Source organism: Aulonocara stuartgranti (assembly GCF_965226115.1).
Source record: "Aulonocara stuartgranti genome assembly, chromosome: 6".
Lineage (NCBI taxonomy): Eukaryota > Metazoa > Chordata > Actinopteri > Cichliformes > Cichlidae > Aulonocara > Aulonocara stuartgranti.
This window is the reverse complement of record NC_138944.1, coordinates 41579672-41600582: the sequence shown is the minus strand read 5'-3', so window position 1 is coordinate 41600582 and position 20911 is coordinate 41579672. Positions and strand designations below refer to the sequence as shown.

General features: G+C 40.7%; 1 protein-coding gene across 6 annotated transcripts in view; it reads right to left on the bottom strand.

Moving 5' to 3' along the window:
- Window positions 1–20911, bottom strand: part of tenm3 (teneurin transmembrane protein 3) — a 220732-nt gene that overhangs the window by 139216 nt on the left and 60605 nt on the right. For 4 of the 6 annotated variants that reach the window (XM_082536064.1, XM_082536065.1, XM_082536068.1 and 1 more), the window contains exon 2: window positions 17724–17891. The exons of 1 other annotated variant lie outside the window; for it this stretch is intronic. In XM_082536064.1, coding sequence (XP_082392190.1) covers window positions 17724–17883 — 160 coding nt within the window. In that variant the 5' untranslated portion in view covers window positions 17884–17891. Of the gene's footprint in view, window positions 1–17723; window positions 17892–18687; window positions 18705–20911 lie in introns of those variants that run through there. One more of the 6 variants, XM_082536067.1, reaches the window with a different exon arrangement.

The window sequence follows — 20911 nt, the reverse complement described above, 5'->3', positions numbered from 1 at the left end:
GAGTACTAGAGTACTACAGTGCTACAGTACTACAGTACTACAGTACTAGAGTACTACAGTGCTACAGTACTAGAGTACTAGAGTACTACAGTACTAGAGTACTACAGTGCTACAGTGCTACAGTACTAGAGTACTAGAGTACTACAGTGCTACAGTACTACAGTGCTACAGTACTACAGTACTAGAGTACTACAGTGCTACAGTACTAGAGTACTAGAGTACTACAGTACTAGAGTACTACAGTGCTACAGTGCTACAGTACTAGAGTACTAGAGTACTACAGTGCTACAGTACTACAGTACTACAGTACTAGAGTACTACAGTGCTACAGTACTAGAGTACTAGAGTACTACAGTACTAGAGTGCTACAGTGCTACAGTGCTACAGTACTAGAGTACTAGAGTACTACAGTGCTACAGTACTACAGTGCTACAGTACTACAGTACTACAGTGCAACAGTACTACAGTACTACAGTGCTACAGTGCTACAGTACTACAGTGCTACAGTCTACAGTGCTACAGTGCTACAGTACTACAGTGCTACAGTGCTACAGTACTACAGTACTACAGTGCTACAGTGCTACAGTACTACAGTGCTACAGTACTACAGTACTACAGTCTACAGTACTACAGTGCAACAGTACTACAGTACTACAGTGCTACAGTGCTACAGTACTACAGTGCTACAGTCTACAGTACTACAGTGCTACAGTACTACAGTGCTACAGTGCTACAGTGCTACAGTGCTACAGTACTACAGTGCTACAGTGCTACAGTGCTACAGTACTACAGTGCTACAGTGCTACAGTGCTACAGTGCTACAGAACTACAGTACTACAGTACTACAGTGCTACAGTACTACAGTGCTACAGTGCTACAGTGCTACAGTGCTACAGTGCTACATTATGTTTACTATTAACACTCTCTACATTCTTATCACTGCCATTGTTTTAACTGTAACCGTTACCACATACAAACACTACTATTCTATTCAAACCCATTTACATCTAACAAGGTACAGCGACTTGTCCACTTTGTCTTCCAACTAGTTCTGTTTCATAATGCTTTGGTTCATTATACATGAAAATCAGACAGGATCACCTGTGCTTAGCCAGAGGGGCAGTGGAGTGTCATAAAACAATTTTCCATGGGCAGGGTTGTGGATCAGCTGTGGATAAGTTATTTTAGCAATGAGCTGGCCCAACAAGCTTTCAAGCACTCTTTTATAAACTAGCTGCCTTCTCAGAGTGTGGGAGTACTCTTAAAAGTTCATGAATTCAGCGTAGACAGACTGAGGACATCAGTAGAGAGACCAAAGAGATCAGTGGAGTGGAAAGCAATAGATGCGTGGAAGGGTTCATTTTCTCAACACATCATAGACTAGAAGAGCACTACATAAGAACATATCAATTCTACCATATAACTGAGTGTTCAGTTCATTTCACTGCTTTTAAACATAGCGCCAAATCACAACAACAGTCACCTCAAAGCATGTTATACTGTAAAGATGCTACAACAATACAGAAAAAAGCTCAACAATCAGATGACCCCCTATGAGGTTCACTTTGGCCACAGTGGGAAGAAAAACTCTCTTTAAAAGGAAGAAACCTGCTGCAGAACCAGGCTCAGGCAGGGGCGGCCATCTGTCACGACGTTATCGGTGAGGGGACAAAGACGAACGGTACGCTGTGGAATCGAATCTAACAGTAGAGATAGTATCTGTCTCCTGAATCCAAACTGGGAGCTGGTTCCACAGACGAGAAAACTGAAGGCTCTGCCTCCCATTCTACTTATATGAATTCTGTCAGACACTGTATTTCTATAAGAGCAATTATAAGTGTAAAATTCACCCATTATGCTAATGGGCCAATTTATCAGTCCTCCTAAATGCCAACTGAGAAAAGATTAGAGCCAGGCAAGAACATCCAGCAGTTTGCAGCATAACCTACTTAAACTAATATAACGATGCATGTGCTTCACTTCTCTGCATAGTGTACAGATGCCCTTATATGTTACCGTATTTTCACGACCATAAGGCGCACTTAAAAGTCTTAGATTTTCTTCAAAAAGTACGGCGCGCCCTATAGCGCGGTGCGCCCTGTGTGTTGTAAGGAGGACGTAGTAGAGAACACCATGAGAACGCTAAAGGGTGAAGTGTGGGCGCAACCCTGAAAATGGCAACGAGACACGCTTATGAAGCACAGTTTAAACTGAAGGCCATCAGCTACGCGGAGGAACATGGAAATCGAGCAGCGGCGAGAGAATTTAAGATTAACGAATCGATGGTTCGCAAATGGAGGAAGCTAGAAAACAAGCTCCGGCAGGTCAAGAAAACGCAGCTGAGTTTCCGCGGACATAAGGCAAGGTGGCCCGAGTTGGAGGAAAGACTCGAGCGGTGGATCATCGAGCAAAGAACGAGCGGGAGAAGCGTTTCGACGGTCACCATTCGGCTAAAAGCAGTTTCACTAGCTGAAGAGATGAACATTGAACATTTCCAAGGAGGTCCGTCTTGGTGCTTTCGTTTTATGAAACGGTGCCATTTTTCCATCCGGACCAGGACTACGGTAGCGCAGCAACTTCCAGCGGATTATAATGAAAAGCTGGCCATCTTCCGCTCCTACTGCAGCAAACACATCGGCGACAAACACATCCAGCCCAGCCACATCACAAACATGGACGAGGTGCCGCTCACTTTTGACATCCCGGTGAGTCACACTGTGGAGAAGAAGGGGACCAGCACGGTAGCGATACGCACAACGGGGCACGAAAAGTCTTCTTTCACTGTTGTGCTTGGCTGCCATGCTAATGGACAGAAACTGCCGCCTATGGTGATTTTTAAGAGAAAGACTTTGCCTAAAGAGAAGTTTCCAGCAGGAATCATCATTAAGGCAAATGAAAAGGGCTGGATGGATGAGGAAATGATGAAAGAGTGGCTGAGGGAGGTGTATGTAAGGAGACCAGGTGGTTTTTTCCACGCATCACCATCGCTGTTGATCTGTGACTCTATGCGTGCCCATCTCACAGCCGATGTGAAAAAACTAATGAAACAAAGGAACTGTGAGCTTGCTGTCATTCCGGGAGGCCTGACAAAGGAACTCCAACCGCTGGACATCGGTGTGAACCGCCCGTTCAAAGTAAGGCTGCGAGCGGCCTGGGAGCGATGGATGACCGATGGGGACCACAGTTTCACCAAGAGTGGAAGGCAGCGCTGGGCGAGTTACGCCACAATTTGCGAAAGGATTGTAGATGCTTGGGCTAACATGTCTGCTGGCACTGTTGTTCGAGCTTTCGCAAAAGCCGGCATCATTTCCGAGGAGCCGCACGGCACGGAAAGTGACTCTGACAGTGAAGAAAGTGAACTTGGCATGTTTGATGGAGATTTAGCGCAGCTGTTCAATTCAGACACAGAGGATGAGGACTTCCATGGGTTTGATTGATGATAAAAATGTGAGTACCAAACTTTGTTTTGCTCCTGCTTTATTTTTAAATACGCACACTTGTATGCTTGTGTGTTGTTGATGATGACGATTACTGGTAATAAAAATGTGAGTAAGGTACCGAACTCAGGTTTGCTCCCGCTTTATTTTTAAATACGCATACGGTACTTGTATGCGCCCTATAATCCAGTGCGCCTTATGTGTGTGTTAAATACAGTAAGGGCACACATAACTGAGACTGCGCCTTTTAGTACAGTGCGCCTTATGGTCGTGAAAATACGGTAATCATTTCTGGGACACAGTTATATGTGACCACTTGTTATACAAGTCTGATTGCCAGCCTATCCAAATACTCCCACAAACATACTGCATAGCAACAATGTATCTATAGCGTGTTGATGTGGACTGTGATATTTAAAAATGAAATATTTATACTGAATCATTAACACACACGTCTGCTTTCATACGGCAACGGCTACACACTCTCATGTCACATTCATGCATGTTGTCTAAACTAACTGTTACTTGTTTTGCTTTCATTGACACATATTGCAATACCATTAGCAGAATCATTACAAATCGTTCCTGTAGTTAACCTCATAAACATAACTAAGCACTAACGCCCATCTCCTCTGGTGAAAAAGACTTCTCTCTGTTGTGGATATGTGGATGAGTAAATGCACACTGTGAGTCAAAAGACTGTAAAACCTGCTGACAGCTTAACAAACATTTAAGAAAAAATTATTTTTCTAACAATCGAGCTTTATATGGAGAAAAGAGGATTACCAGAAATACTTTATATATCCCAGTGGAATAAAGATTAGCCCAAAATTATATAATTATCTATCTGCGTCCATGGGTGTTCAACCTTTGATGGCAGGCAAAAATGTGTATTTTGCTCTATATTGTAGCTGCATGAATATATCTAAACACAGGATATGTTACTTCAAATACACCAAATTAATCCTTGTTGCAAAAGGAAAAAAGCCCACACCAGACTGGAGTCAGTCGGTTCTTCTAATGTGAGTGTTGTTACTACATCAGCAGCACCCCCCCCCCCCACCACCACCACCACCACCTCCTCATGCCCGGAAGGAGGAAGAAATTGTAATAATAATATATGAGGAAGAGCAATGATGAAGGTCTCTCAGTCAGGCTGCTGCTTTAGAAAATTAATTTCAATTTCAACAGCAACACAATTTGACAAAACAGTCATCAGGGTAAAACATCATTTTTCAGAGCCTTACTTTCTGATTCATTTGGAGGAAATCATAACCACTCATTCATCTACGCATCTTCTTCTCTATTTATCTGGTTATGGTAGGTACTTCCAGGAGGTCAGCTGACCTGAGAGAGTGACAGGGTGTGTGGGGACGAAGACGCGGTGAGGCGGGGCAAGAGTGTGAAAGCATTTCAAAACAAATACAATCATTTTAAAAAGAGCTCTAAAAGACCCGGGTGGTCCAGGATGAAGGTTGTAGTAGGCTGGTAGGTCAGTAATAACAGCTTTAAATAAACATCAATTCACATCAGTTGTCTTTGTGCAAAGCTACTTCACAACCACAGCTGCTTAAAGCCTCTTTATATTCTAGGGACAGAAGCACGATATTAGAAAGAATACCCCATCCATTAGACGACCACGTATGAGCGCTTGGTGACAGAACCGGGCTCAGGAAGGTGCGTCCATGCGTCGTGAGCGGTCGGGTGTAAGGAGAACGAGAAAAGACACAAGGCACACGAGAGAGAGGGACAGCGTTTAACACTGAATAATGGTTAAATGCAACAGTGTTGTATAAACACAGAGTGAAACAGGTGAGTGAAGAACTGCAGTGAAGAGCAGCCTCAGCTGACTGCAGCATAATGGATGGTTCATGGCCACCTGATCAACTATAAGCTTTTATCTAACAGAAACGTTTTTAACTCAGTCTTAGAGGTAGACGAAGGCTCCCAAATCCAAACTGGGAAGCTCTGCCTCTCTTTCAACTTATAAAACTAGCTGCAACTTAAAGCAAAGAGGTCTATTAGGACGATATAGTACTGTGATGTCTGTGAGGAATGACGGGGCCAGACTATTCCAGATGTTGTAAGTGAGGAGAGGATCAAATTCAGTCCTGGAGTTCACTAGAAGCCAGTGAAGACAAGCGAACATGGGAGAAATATGATCTCTCTTTCTAGTTCTGCCTGAACTCCTGCTCCAGCATTCTGGAACAACTGAGGCCTTTAAATCAAACAAGCTAAGCTTGGTGGTGCATTCTGTCATTGTTTATATAAAGTTGAACACGAAGATAAAAAGGAGGTTACAGAAAGAACAGGAGGTGACACGGGAAGTCAATTAAAAGTTTCAGAAGCCACAACAATAGTTGGCTGAGGTGGACTGAGAACAACACAGACAGGAAGACAGATAGAAAGAGAGAATGCAGAGAGGGCACCAGAGTTAAGACTTGTGTTTCTTCAAGCGTGAAAACTCATTCCACCTCTGGACTCCCAGCAAGGAGAGGGAACTGACGTAGGCCTCTTTTCCTAACCATGGTTAGCTTTTGTGGGGCATGTAGACGGAGAGTGTCCCTCTTTGCTCACTGAAGGCAGCTTCGGCCTCAGCAGTTCAACCTGAGCGCCCACAAAACCAAACAAAAGCCCACAGAAACATTTGCTTTGTCAGAAAGACCAGCTTAGGAAATTCTAAATGAGAGGTTACAGTCACAGAAGCCAGAGGAACAGAGGCTTTAATTTGGACATATTGTCACGAACAAGAATGGGGAAAAAAAGCTTAATGGCATTTTAATATAGACAGGAAATGAGCTAAACACCAAAGGCCCACTCGAAACTGAACAAGATCAGCTGATTAATTGACGAAATCACATGCTGATTTATTTCATTTTTCCTTTTGTTTCTTTTGGCACGTTGCTCTGCCTCAACTGCACTGCAGCTCTATTGTGATAGGTGAGGCTGCGCACGCACTGATAAACTCTGTTTTTGGCGTGTTTCTACTGCATGCATGTAAGTGTGGTTTCAGGATATTTTCAGGATTATTTATTGTGCTGTACATAATTTGTGCAGTGTGAAATCTGTGCATGTTAATATTAGAGATTTTAAGAATAGTAGATTTGTATGAGCTACGTGTATGTGTTATCCTTATCACCCTTCTGTTGTGATAGTGAAGATGAGTATTTCCAAACTTAAGGGCATAATAACTCAAATGTGTTTGGCTTCGGTATTTAGTTATACACCAGCACAGTGACACTGTGGTTAGCACTGTTGCCTCACAGCAAGAAAGTCCTGAGTTCAATTCCACTGTCAGGCCTCTCTGTGTGGACTTTGCATAGACTCTTTTAACTTTCAAATCATCGATATGTAAATGCACTTGAGTATTTTTCTTATAACTGCCTGATAAAAATTGTTTTATTTTTACTTAAATGACGATTTGTTCCTGTCAATCACTTTTTATTTTGCACGTATCTGAAGTGACCATATTCAGCGCAGCACCTTTTGTCATTTACAAATAATACTCATTTCTGTATGAATTCATTTGGAATTAAAGACAGCAGTAGAGTGCATACAAAAGAAGGACAAATGTGTAGTGACTTTGGACTGGGATTCTTTTTGGAGTCTTCTTGTTACAGTTTCGTCCACTATTGTTGTTTTATCAAATGAAGAAGTGGCCACATTGGGTTGATTAACAGCAATCGGTGATTTCTCCCAGCATGAAAGGGATTTGTTTGGAAACACTCACTGCATCGACCAATACCCAGAAGTCCAAGGAACTCAGTGAAGATTGAAGAAGGAGAATTATAGATTTACACCAGCTGGGAAGGTCATTTCTAAACAACTGCAGATTCCTGGATCATCAGTTACCTGGCTGTGTCACCAGTTTGCCGAGGTCTGGAAGAAGACCTGTACTGTCACCCTCATGTTAGAAGAAAATGCTTAGGAATGAACCAGGAACCACTCATTTTGAAGCGTGTCATGAACACCGTCACGTCCACGGTGAAGCACATTTTACATTTGAACTGAGAGGGCGCTGAATGTTACATTCGTGCCAAAGCAACAGGGGGCAATATCACCCTAACCATAAAGCAACATCAGAGCTGAAGTGCACACCTTTGACACCGAAACACACGACCTCAGTTTTCCTCGTCTGCATATAAACGCAGAAACTGAGCTTTCGAAACTCTTTACCTGGTAGGAGTTTCTTGAAAAGCTATGATTACCAGCACACCTATGCATGTTTGGATTTATCCTCGTGCCTGTGATGCGTCTATACATACATACTATGTATAAATGTGAGGACACAGAAGGATACGACGTCGACAAACGAGTGAAATAACTTGCAAAGGCAACCTCGGTGGCTTAGAGGAGCACAGTCTCCCCTATTAATGACCTGGTCAGAGAGCAAGAGTTAAAGGGTAAGGGGGGGGGATACTGAGAGCTGACTTGGCAGGAGAAAATGAGGCTGAGAGACACAGAGAGGGAGGAGAGGGTGGATGGGGTCAGTGCACTGGTGCAAAAATAAAGAGAAGAAATGAGCAGGACTGATGAGAGGATCCAAAAGAGGGTGCAGCTGTTGATACCAAAGACGTGAGTGGACGAGAGGACGAGAGAGGGTGGTGGGAGTGGGAACAGAGTGATGACGTGGATGATGATGATGATGAAGTCAAAAAAAGGGAGCAGAAAAGTAAAAAAAGAAATTCTAATTTATAGCTCCTAATAGTGCTAATTTATTATACACGCAAATTTTCATTATACAATATTGTATTGAGGACAGATAGAATGGTTCATCTTTATAAAGCATCTTTGTACTCGCCGAGTATTCTTTCTCCTACAAGTCTCAGTCACCCAAACACAACATCCATCTGGGCCTGAACACCTTTTTAACATTTGCATACACTCTGGTGGAAACATCACAGAAAGCGTGGGGCCCAGTAGGCTTTGGCATGTGGACGACCTAGATGACCCGCTCTGTCACTAACAGCCATCCCTGCACTGTAAAAAAAACAACTAAAAAGCAGTAATATTCCAGCAGCTGGGGCGCCAAAATAATACCAGAAAATACCAGAAAATAACTTTCCCATGAAAACACGGTTATTTTGAGCAATGACAATACAGTTTGTTGCCCTAATTTTACATGGGATTCTGCCTTTTTCAAGTGCTGTTAAACATTAAATTAGGAACATTTTAACGTGATTAAACAACATGGTCAATGAATGTGGCAATATGAATAATAATACTTAAAGGTACAGAAATATACAGTTAACTTAAATAATAATGGATTGCATTCATATAGCGCTTTATGAGACCCTCAAAGCGCTTTACAATTCCTCTCTGGCCATCACCAGTAGGTGGAAGGACACAACGAGTGTGCGAGCCGGGGCTCGAACCAACAACCTTCTTACTATAAGGCGAACTGCCAACTCTTGAGCCACGATCACCCTAAATATCAATAATAATAATAATTATTCTATGTGAAAAAAGTTTATATGAATCATTTTATATAGTTTTCCATAGCATTACATTTGAATTTATTAACAGTTCAATCTTTCAAATAACGGACAGATATTTGTGAAATTAAGTCACATTTGTGAATTATTTTAACAATCTAAATATGCTCATGTACAGACAGATACATTTAAAAAACAAGGAAATTATGTTTTATTACATTTACAGTGATTTTACGTTAATTTACATTTGAAATGTAAAATCAGTCTGTTTATGTGAATTTAATGATGTTCTAGAAGAACAGTACAAAACTGTAAAATACACAGTGAAATACTTTTATATTACAGGTTTTTACAGTGTGTTTGAAAAAGTACAACATCCATTGATATAGGAGGCAGCTTTAAATCTCCTTATTATAAACGTACTGTATGATTCACATTAGCACTTTATTAGCATTAGACTAAAAGTCAGCTGATAAATGAAGTCTTTAAAATACTGTGGAATCAAACTGTGTTTAAGTTCAAGCAGTACTAATATTACTAATATACTTTTTTTGCACATAACTGTAACTCTGATTGGTAGAAATGGGAAACCATAAACAGACAGAGTTCTGATTTTCAGGATTCAGCGCTGTGGTTCATTAGAGGGCAAAAGGCCAAGTCAACAAGAAGAAACAGTGTTTTAGCTGGAAATTAAGCAATAAGAGATCTAGAGAAGTCATATTACGAACTTTATTATTCTTAAAATCTCTGCATAAGTGCCACTAAAAGTAAAAGTCTGACAAAATGATAGCTACAGTCTACAGAACAACATATCTGGGTTCTTTCTAGAACTGTTAGAACAGTGTCAGAGTGCTGCTGAGGGAACACGACCCATGCTTTCTCTCTTCGTTCTCCTTTCACTTTGCCTAAATTTCTCCACGCCTGTCGAGTTTTCTTTTTTCCTGCACCCTCCACTTTCTCCACTTTCTCTCAACGTCTCTTTCATTTCTATAATTTTTTACACACAGCCCTGAACAATAATTCTCCAGGCTGTCTGAAGAATTGTTCATTTCATTTTCAGTCCAGCCCTGGTAAAAAATGAAAAGCACTAAACTCTCAGTATTGTTTCTATACTTAACAGACAACTTTGCAAAGAACCAGTTTTAAATGGTAGCTTTAGCTACTTTGTTACTAGCAGTAACCTTTGTTATATTTTGATCATGAATGCTCATACACTCACCATCTTGTGATCATTTCTTTGAGTTGTTCTTCTTCTGGGGTGGAATGATTGAGATAAAAAACCAGACATGAAGCTTTAATGCTGCAGAAATGTGTCTTTGCCCTTCCCCAGATCTGTGCCTCAGCATAAACCTGTCTCAGAGGTCTACATATCATTCCTCGGACTTCATGATGTGGTTCGTGCTCTGACATGTGCTGTCAACTGTAGGATCTAATGTAGACAGGTGAGTGCCGCTTGAAATAACACGAGATGGTCGGTGGAAACTGGATGGACCTGAGCTCAATTTTGAGTGTCAAAATTGAGCTCAGATGCTGTGAATGTACATGTTATATTTTCTATTTGTAGATTTTGTAAGATGAATTTTGAATTTAATCAATTTTGGATTAAGGCTTTTAACATGACAACATGTGGAATAAGTGAAGGACTTTGACTGCCTGCCAGATGCGCCGTACACACACCTCATTTAATATCTGGTTACATGTCCCTTAATAATTTGCACCTCATGGTAACCGTCAACCAGCTTCTGGCACAGCTGTGTCTGTGATAGGGGTGGGGGAAAATCGATACTGTGTAGTATCGTGATATTTTGTTTGCTAATAATGTATCGATACAGGAACAGCAGAAATCAATATTTTGTTACAAAAAAGGTTTTTGTGCTCTGACTTCAGAGCATGTTGATCCTTTTTCTGAGCAAGAATCCTGACATTCCTTCACTGTCCAAATGTGTTTAACTGGTTTTTGGCAGCAATAAACATGACAGTTTACTTATTTTAATTTAAGACATTTTTTATTTTAATTAAGTTTAAAAATTTTATTTAATGTAAAATTATATTTTGTTTTAATTTACTTTCAAATTCTTCAGTTGCTGAAGGGGCTGCATAGTTTTCATATTGCATAGTTCAGAATAGTTATAATTGTACCAGATGGTTGCATTCAGTTAAGTTGGACTAGACTGTAATACAAACCGTTCAGTTTGTCAACAATAAAACTGACTGAGATGAGAGAAAGACTGAGTGCGAGACTTTGATATTAGATAAAATGAATATTGATCAAGTTTACCTTCATGTACAGAATCTGAATATCGCAAAATATTTTAAAAAATTGCAATAATATCGTATCGTGCGTTAAGTATTGTGATAATATCGTATCGTGGGATGTATGGTGATTCCCACCTCTAGTCTGTGACCACTCGTCTTTGCAGACCTCATTTCAGCATGAGAGCCTTTTTCACCTGGTGCTGAGCTTCATTTCATTTTCTTGGTTTCAGTCCACAAATTTGCAAAGCAACGCTTTATTTACATTTTATAAAGCATCAACTTTTTTATGACTAGGGTTGTACATGTGTTCAGCTTGACTCTCTCCATCCGTCTTTATTCACTTATCCAGTTCAGACAGATTGCCAGTCTGTTGCAGGGCTAACACAGACAACCATTCACACCCACATTCCCACCTACAGACAAGTAGGATCGCAGGTTAACTAACTCCACTAGCTGCCCTTTATTTATAAGAGAGCATTTCCAATAAGTCCTGTAAGAAGCCAGAAAACAGCAGAGCAAGGAGAGACAAGGGTGAAGATGAATCAGAAAGAAACGCCATGAATTACAATCTGAGTTAAATCCTCAAAACAAAATGTTGCAGTACGTCATTTCATAGTCTGGATAGTGCACTTGCGTGACACACTCTTTCTTTCAGCTCTCTATCTTATGACTCTCTTCCACTTTATCTCTTTGTCTCCCTCTCTCTGTCTTCTTTTCTCTTTGTGTGGAGCCTGCTACAACAGTTTGATTTACTTAAGTGGCTCCATTCTACCATCAGCCTCAGACAAGGATTCTGTGTGTGTGTGTGTGTGTGTGTGTGTGTGTGTGTGTGTGTGTGTGTGTGTGTGTGCGGTTTAAACCCCAGCCACCAGCTACTAGTCTGAGGTTCATTAGCCTGATCAATCATTCAGTCTCGTCTCTTCTCAAATATTTTCTCTCTCTCTATTTTTCTCTGTTTAAATCTAACATTCATTCTTATGTCAAAAAAGTTTTCTGCTGTTGTCCCTGCTTTTCTTCATCCCTTCTTTCCGCTGGCATCATCGATTAGGTCTGGTGTTGAGAAGTATTTCGTGCCCTCTCCTTTCTCCATCTCTTTCTTTCAGTGGCTCATTGATTGTTTCTGGTGTTGAGGAGAATTGCCTATTTGGTCCTCAAGTAAAAAGCACTAAGTGTTATTCACGTTCCTCCCCAGCCTTGGTCTGACCTCCCTTTTGCTTTCAGTGTAGACGCTGTCGATAAGATTTGGAGTCATCCCATCATTTGCGGACAAACTTTCCATTTTCTATGTTGCTTTTTCCTGTCTGAGGAGATTTAGGTCGGCTGGTGAAGAACGCTTGTCTGTTGCCCTCTGATGCCAAAATACCAGCGTGTGGAAGAATGATGAGCTGTTAAGTTGCCTTAAAACAAATGGCACTCATTTTTAAACTGGTTTCTCTCCTTTTAAAAATGACATTTGAAATGGAGCCCGGTGAAGTGGACACACAGTGTGTTCTTTCTATGTTCTTCACATTGTAAAGATAAGATAAGATAAGCCTTCATTAGTCCCACATGTTCTGTTCTTCTAAGGATGATTGTCAGTGTTTTCAGTTGTTATTGGGATTTTTGATAGTATCAAACTTTAAGTTATTATTCTCACTCCCGAGCTGTAACATATCCGAGGCGTTCCTGAGGAACGTGAAAGGTGACCTTCCACGTTCTTATGCTAGCGCCGGGTTATGGATGAAATCCAGTAGAATGAGGCTCCCGTGGTAAAACACTTTCCAGCCACGTACTCCAGCCCTGACCCTAACCTTAACCAGCATTTTAATGCCGTTAGACAACGCGATTGAAGTAAAACAAACGCACATGTGTAGATTCATTCCAAACGGTTCTCATGTTTCCTCATGTTTCCGATCTCGTAATTTAAGGACGTGTCGGGTGCACGGAAGTGTAATATATCAACGATTTGTCACCTAGTGTAAAATGTTACGCTTTGGGAGTGAGAACGTGTTGGTAACAGAATTCTATTTGGAACGATTTCTTTTTTGTGTGAAGACTTTGAAGTCGAGTGTCTGGCTGCATTGTTGCACCACAGAAACAAAAGTGCTTTCAATCCACTTGCTGCAGGTGCATAAAATCACACAGCAAGTCTGCCTTTACAGAAAGAATGGATTGTTCTATGCTGTAATGGGACCCCGTTGCAACAAGTCAGGTCATGAAATTTCCTCCTTCCCAGACATTCCACAATCAACTTAGTTGGAAAGGAAACAGTAAAGTACATAAGATTCATCAATGCAATTAAAACAATTTGAAATTAAAAACATTTACATGTCACAGGTACAGTTGGTTCAATCATTCAGGGCTTCTGGAGTGATGAATCTAAATCTGAAGTTGTTGTCAACATGTATGGAGGAGGTCCGCAGAGAGTCTACAGGCACCTATAAAATACAGTGGAAGCTGTCATTGTTTCAGGCTACGTCTCAGCCAGCGGTGTTGGGGAGTTTGGCAAAACACTGAATGCCATCAGATTTGGAGCCACCGTGCAACACGGAAACATGGAAAGTGTCATATTGCAGGTTCACTGTTCAGCATGAAAACGATCACAAATACACTGATATGGATAGCTGATAGAAAATCACTCACTGCAACATTATCAGTTAGACTGGCCTCCTACGAGCCCAGGCCCCAACCTTATTGAAGGATTAAATTGGGATCCACTGGACAGGCAATGAAAACAAAAGCTGGAAAACTTTGGGATGCCCTTCAAAAAGCCTGGAAAATTCAGTTCAATTCAGTTTTATTTATGTAGCAAACGTTCGTAACAACAGTTCCCTGAAAGCTCAATAAAATTGTCCGAACGATGCTTTCGCCTGTTCTAGTGTGTTTCCATGTAGGGTTTTACATGTTAAAGCACTGCACCTCTTTCCCATTTTCCTAACCAAATATAAAGACAGGTGGGGGCTGATATGTAATGTAAAATGAGTAAAACAAAGCTTGTCTTTAAAAATGTAAATGTATGATATTTATGGGCCCGGCGTAGCTTTCAACTTTTTGAATTTTTCGCTGAGGCAGACTGGCCGGCTTTCTAAACTGAACAGGTGTTATTTCCCACTCTTTATGATGCTTCAGTATTTGACTTAGGGCTGCTCAATTAATCGAATTTTAATCACGATTACGATCTGGGCTTTCAACGATCATTAAAAATGACTGAGCCGATTATTAGCCCCTCCCTCATTTATCCGCGACACCTTAAAGGCCGGTCCGTGAAAATATCCGGTTGTTCAGTGATGACGCGACGAATCCTACTTCCGGGTCTAAAGTAGTCTGCGTTTAATATGGCTTTTGTGTTGTTAACATATTTAATGTTTTGTATTTTCTTCTATTTGATCTCAAAAAGCTCCTAAAACAGTCAGTGATCCCTGCTGACCTCCCTCTGCTTTTATTACCGCTAATCATTTATTTAAGCTCAGTTTTTAAAACCTTAGGATGTAACTACAGCCCAGCCCATGCAGCAGTATATGAATGACTAACCTCGTATTGTGGATGGATTATCTCAGTTGTTCTCCTGGCTGAAGTTTGGTCTTTTACAGCATCCTGCCATGCGATTACATTTGTTCCTGACCACCGAGAACACTCACGTTAACTTTTATTGAGTGGAAAAAAAGTTAGCTTGTTTATATTATGCTAACATAGCTGTGTCGCTAGCGGTCACGTAGCACATCATTATATACCAGCTAGCCCAACTTCAGTAACCCTACAAACGTCACTGCTGTTTAGTTTTCTGTCTTCATTTATGTTGGAAGTGATAGCAGAGCTGTACGTTTTAATTTGTTTCCAAAACCCCGCAGTCAGGACATGCTATATTGTATTTAGATAGAAGCTAGCGAGCTAACTCCCTGCTAACTTCTAACTCCGTTAAATGTCATAAATTCCGTTTTCATGGATGCCTGGATGTTAAACTCAATTGTTACACCTGGTAGAGCAGAACGCTGATCATTTTATTAAAGATGAAAGACTTTAGACAGTTTTTCAACTCACAGTAATGCCACAGTGATCGTTTGATATATGGACCTGCAGCAGAGTTTAGACCCAGACACGGCTAGTGATGTCAGACTGAACAACCGGATTGTCGGGCATAAACCGGTCCGTGGCGCAAAAAAGGTTGGAGACCGCTGATTAAGAGGACCCGAGGGAAGCTCGGAAAGCTAAGCAGAAGTTATTTGGAGAGTGACTGCCGTTGGTTGAAAAGAGAGTTTAAAAAAAAAACTTCAGTGGTGTTGCACACTATTTTATATTATTTTTTTAAAGTCATTGTTAACCCTTTAAAGCCGGTCAGAGCAGCACGCTCCGTTTTGCGTAACTATTTTTAAATCCCTGTAGAACCTGAACCGTGTAAGCTAGCGCAATAATTTGTTTTGCATATGAAACCGGAGGAGTTGTACTTACATCTGATGCCATCAGCTTGTCCTCGGTCACGGTTTCGTTCCACATATAGCTTTGTAAAAATTGCATAAAAAGCGCTTGCAGGAACAAAAACATAATATTCCAGAAACACGCTTTGCCGTTCCTATCAGCTGTTCGTAACACTTCCCACAGTGAAATGATGCACCTGCTGTTTTCTTTGCAAATTTGCATCATAGGATTGTTTTTTGTTTTTCCTGCAGTATATAAAAATTGCTGTATCTCCAAAATAAAACTATGAAGACACTCAAAATAAATTTCCTGTTGTTGTAAACTATTTTTTGCAACTTTATTGTATTTAAAGTTTTGAGGGATAAACCTCTTAAACTTCTCCAAGTAGAAATATATGTAAACAAAACAAAAGCGATTTTCAATTTTTTTTGTAGTTTATTGCACTTTTTTGCAATTTATGTAATTACTATGGACTTAATGCATACATATTATTAAAATATGGGCTATAACAGTTGTATTGATGTATAGCAACTTGAAATGCTCCCACAAATGGCACTACAGCATGTAAAAAAAAAAAAATAATAATATAAGCTCTGGTGGACTTGGTTCTATAGTAGGTCTTAAAGGGTTAAATAAATATCGTCAAATAATCGTGATCTCAATTTCAGTGAAAATAATCGTGATTATCATTTTTGCCATAATCGAGCAGCCCTAATTTGACTGACATCCAACACAAATATTTTTCAATGCTCTCTCCAGCTTCTTTCTGTTGCAAGGGAAGGTTAAAGAAATAAAAGGCTGGCTTCCACATTAGTGCATATCTGTGTCTGTGTGTGCAAGAAAATATCAGCTAAAGACCAAATAAAGAAATAAGCACATACTTTGTTAAAAGGAGAAGTGGAGATAGTAATATCTTAAGACGTTTTACTGAGTATGGATTAATTAGCTTGGACCTCATCTACACTGGTAAAGGAGGAGCACACAGACCTGCAGTCATTACACGAGCCTACGTCGTGCTGTTTCTGATCATGTTTAGATGATGCATATATAAGGAGATGACTAGTTCTCTGTTTCTCCCACACTCATGTCTCTTTCTCACCTTCTTTCCTTCCAGGTATTTTTCCTCTTGATTTCCCCCCTTTCGCGGCCCCTCCTGGTGTAGTCTGAGTAACTGTGATAGTCTGAAGATAGGAACTATCTTCAGACTATCACAGTCTGTTTCCTATCAAACTCCCAACTATGACCAACTCAATAAGGGGCCATTGCCCAGTCAAAACAACTCAGCATCTGGTGCTCGTCACTATCCACAGGCAAACATATCTTGGATCAGCTGCAGCCAGACTATTAGCTTCATGCTAATACTAGCACAAACATGTGGAGAGACACCAGGAGAAGCTCTGTCATCAAATGGATTTTATCGAGAAATACGCTTCAATCAAATTTTAAACAGAAAGAAGCTGTCATCAGTGAGGTGTAGTAGCCTTTGTTTCTCTACAGTTGTGACAAGAGTCCAAAGTTTTGGATCTAAGCAGCTTTTTTTTCTGTGCTGTGTCTCAGTTTCCAGTTTAAAAACATCCAACCGAGCCAATCCTATCACATCAGCTACAGAAACACACTGGGGGCAGGGACTTTATCAGATAAGAGTGATAAAGCCATGCCCAGAATTGCTACTACAATCAAATACCTGCTAAATGATATTTGATTGTTGTAGCAATCAATTAATAAAGAGACATTTTTGGTCTAATGTACAGGTATTTGGGTCCTGTAGTGTTATTGGGACATTTAAACATTTTGTTTAGTCACACTGCTTGTATAAGAACTAGAAAGGATGTGACAACGTATTCTGAAGAACAAAATAAAAGTCCCATTTTAAATGTGTGTGTTTGACACAGTCAAACAAGAAAACAGCAGTCATCGTTATATTTACCACTTGTCATTTAGAGATTAGTGACCTTTCGCCACACTCCCAAATCTACATGCTGTCTTTTGTGTTAATACAATCCGTCAGCCGCTCTGTGACAGCAGATTAATGTTCAGGTACAGAGGCTTGATGATAAAAACATACAAGGAGAAAACACGACTAACTTCCACCAAGCCTGTTACCCTGGGAGTCGCTCCACAGTCATCCAAATAACCAGCTGCAGCTCACATGCTGAATCCAAAATGAGTGCATGTCTTTAAAAAAAGTCTAAAGTCTCTTTACCACATGTTACGGCTAAGTACAACCGAGCAGCATACTCCTCTTCCTCCTCCTCTTCCTCTGAGTTAGGCTCAGGTATGTTGGCTAACAGCGGGTTGTCGTGGGGATTAGCTGACTGTGGATGTGATTGGTCAATGACAGATGGGCAGGAGGGGGAGGGCATGGGAGAACCTATGAAAGACCACATGAAAGAAAAAAGGATGATGAATGTGGAGAATGAACAAAAGTAACATCTTTGAAAAAGAAACGGCTGAACAATGAAGTATGGTGACGCTCGCTGATGCTGTGTTACACACACAAAACACACTGACAGGTGTGTGTCTTTGTACTACACAGTAAAACAATAATACAAGTGATCTTAAAATTCATCAGTTCTGATGTAAGAATATGTGAGCAGCAACAATTAAAGAGCTCATGTGCAGCGTCGCTTCACTGAGGTGATTAGACAGGATGGTCAGCACCACGTAACAAAGGCTCCGGTGCTGCGCCTGCTCGAGACCAGTCTCAAAACCAGCTGTGCATCCGTTTGGTAACGTTGGCATTTAGTGACTTCTGCTTGGGTGTGTACACATTAGTGTCTGTGTGTTTCATTCAAACAGAGAACTCGTCCACATTTGGAATCCATTCAAACGTGTATTTAAAACGACAAAAGCACCCTTCATTAAAACATTTCTGGCTATTCAGACACAAATGTGTTTGTTTCTAAATCTCACTCTCACATTAAAGTGAAATACAAACTCAGTGTTTGCTTATTTGCAGAAACAAAGCTGCAGTCTTGTTTGGCACTGACTGCAATTCACCTTTCTTAAGATTTCCCACCTTATACACAGCAAAGCTGCACAACGATCAACACTAACAATGGGCTGTGAGCTCAGCTCATGATGGTTGAGCTTCGACACAGAAATGCCCTCCTCGACTCCCCAACCCCACCAGCCTTCCTCCCTGTCCAGGATGTGCACATCATCACCTTTCAAAGTGGCCACTGGCCTGCAGGTGCAGACAGACTTGAGTCCTGGCCTGGGAAGGAAGGTCTTCTGTGTCACGAGAACTGTAACACTGTGTCTCACCCGAGACTAAATCTGCCTGTGGAGGAAGTCGGTATATTATGCAAGACACAATATTTATTTTAACGTATTCACCAACAGTTTCTGCAACTGTTCGTACAGTGGGAGGAAAAAAGATTTGTTTGGCTGTACGTGAAGGTTCTCAGTCATCCAGGTCATCGTAGTCTCATCTGAGCAGCTTCAGAACTGGAGAAGCTTCTTGGATGAGAGAGGTGAAACGTCTTCCAGCAACTTAAAGAAATCCAGATGCTTTTCTTTCCAAGCTCCTTAGACGATTGCTTGCATAATTTTTAAGTCATACATTGATTTGCCTGTCAGTGAGTCAAATAAGTATTCCGTTACAACCCATCGAATATTCTCACTCTCACAGATCAATTACAAATAGTCAACCTAAACTCATCAGTTACTTCCATTCCAACCCCTGCAGCAGCATGGGCAGGACCTAAGAGCCGACATCGGGGACAAGACTGTAGAAATGCATGAGGCTGGACGGGCCTACGAGACAATCAGCAAGAAGCTTGGTGGAAAATCATATCGCAGTAGCCTTAGAAGAAAAAACAGGGCCGCGCTATGAATTCTGGGACACAGCTTCTTCTTCTTCGGGGTTTAACAGCAGCTGGCATCCTTGTACACGCAGTGCTGCCATCTTCTGTTTCAGTCCGTTATTACACTCTTAAATCCTGCTACTTATTCCTGCGTCTTTTGTGATCTTACAAAGCTTCAAACGACGCGTCGACTATTAAATCAGTCGTCGACGATTTTGATAGTCGACGTAATCGTGGCAGCCCTAGTTGAGAGCGATGCTGTCTGCATGGGACATCAGTGAAGAGGACCTTGTTGCTATAACAACTGACAACGGCCCAAATATTGTGAAAGCTGTCAAGCTCAATAAATGGACACGGGTGCAATGTTTTGGGCACAGGCTGCACCTGGTGTGTACATCTTAATATATTTGGGTGGTGACATCTGGTGTGTTTTAAAGTGACTTTAATTCTGTGCGTCATATTCAAAATTGAAAGTATTAATGTTTGAATAATGTTTATATAGGCATAAAATACTTAAGACTGCTGAGCAGCAGTGTATCCAGAAGGTTTTTACAGAAGACTTATTGTGAGCCAGTGTTGATCATGTTGTGCTGTGAAATGTAGCAAAATACATGATTTTTAAAATGTTTTATTACTGTGCCAACCCTTTTTAACTTTGTAAATTAAAGATCCTGCCTGAAACCTGACATGGTCAATATGCTTGTGTTTCTTAGCAAGAACCTGGAGTAAACACTACTCAGGTAAACATCTACAACAGTAGTTTGATTGAACCGCTCAGGATACCAAGTCTGCTGCTGCCCCTTTTTGAAGTGCCCTGTTCAAGCCCTGCCTAATTTTAACTATCAGTGTTCTATTGAAGTTTTTTGCAAACAGCACTATTTAATGTTTTTGTTTAAGAGTTTATAGTTTTCACGAGTCACATGGCAGTGCTTAGTATTTATTATCGTTTTTTCTGTGTTCAATTGACATTTGTGTTTGTGACATTATTTGTTTACAAGTTCTAGTACCTCAAGGCCTTAGCAGAGATAGGCCTTTGTCCATGACGGCATTACATTTGCACAATCATTGTTTACTTTGTGAATAGCCAATGTGAAACATATTTATTATTAAACTATTTTGTTTACAAGGGATACACATTTTTTAGAGAGCATGGTTACATATTGTATCCTACACTTTTTATTTTGTTCAGTTAATAAATCTTAACCACTAAAAGTACTTACTACTATTGTCTTCATTTATTTTCAGTGACATTTTACAGTCCTTTAAAGTGGTAATAATATAACTGCAATGAATAGGTCTAGGGGGAATAATATTATCAAAATAACTGGAGGAACTATGCTGCCTGCCACAGCCCCATCAAATGAAGAAAACAAAAACGTTTGTTTCTTTGGCACTTGGGGTGGTTATCGTCCATTTATCGTTATCGAGGTTAACTGCTCAATTTATCGTGATATTGATTTTAGGCCATATCGCCCAGCCCTACTCTGATGGATCTCCATTTCTTACTCTATGATTCGTCAGAACAGTCGCAGTAATAAAACATAACAGCCTGCTTCCTTCCCATATTACAGTTTCTGCTCGT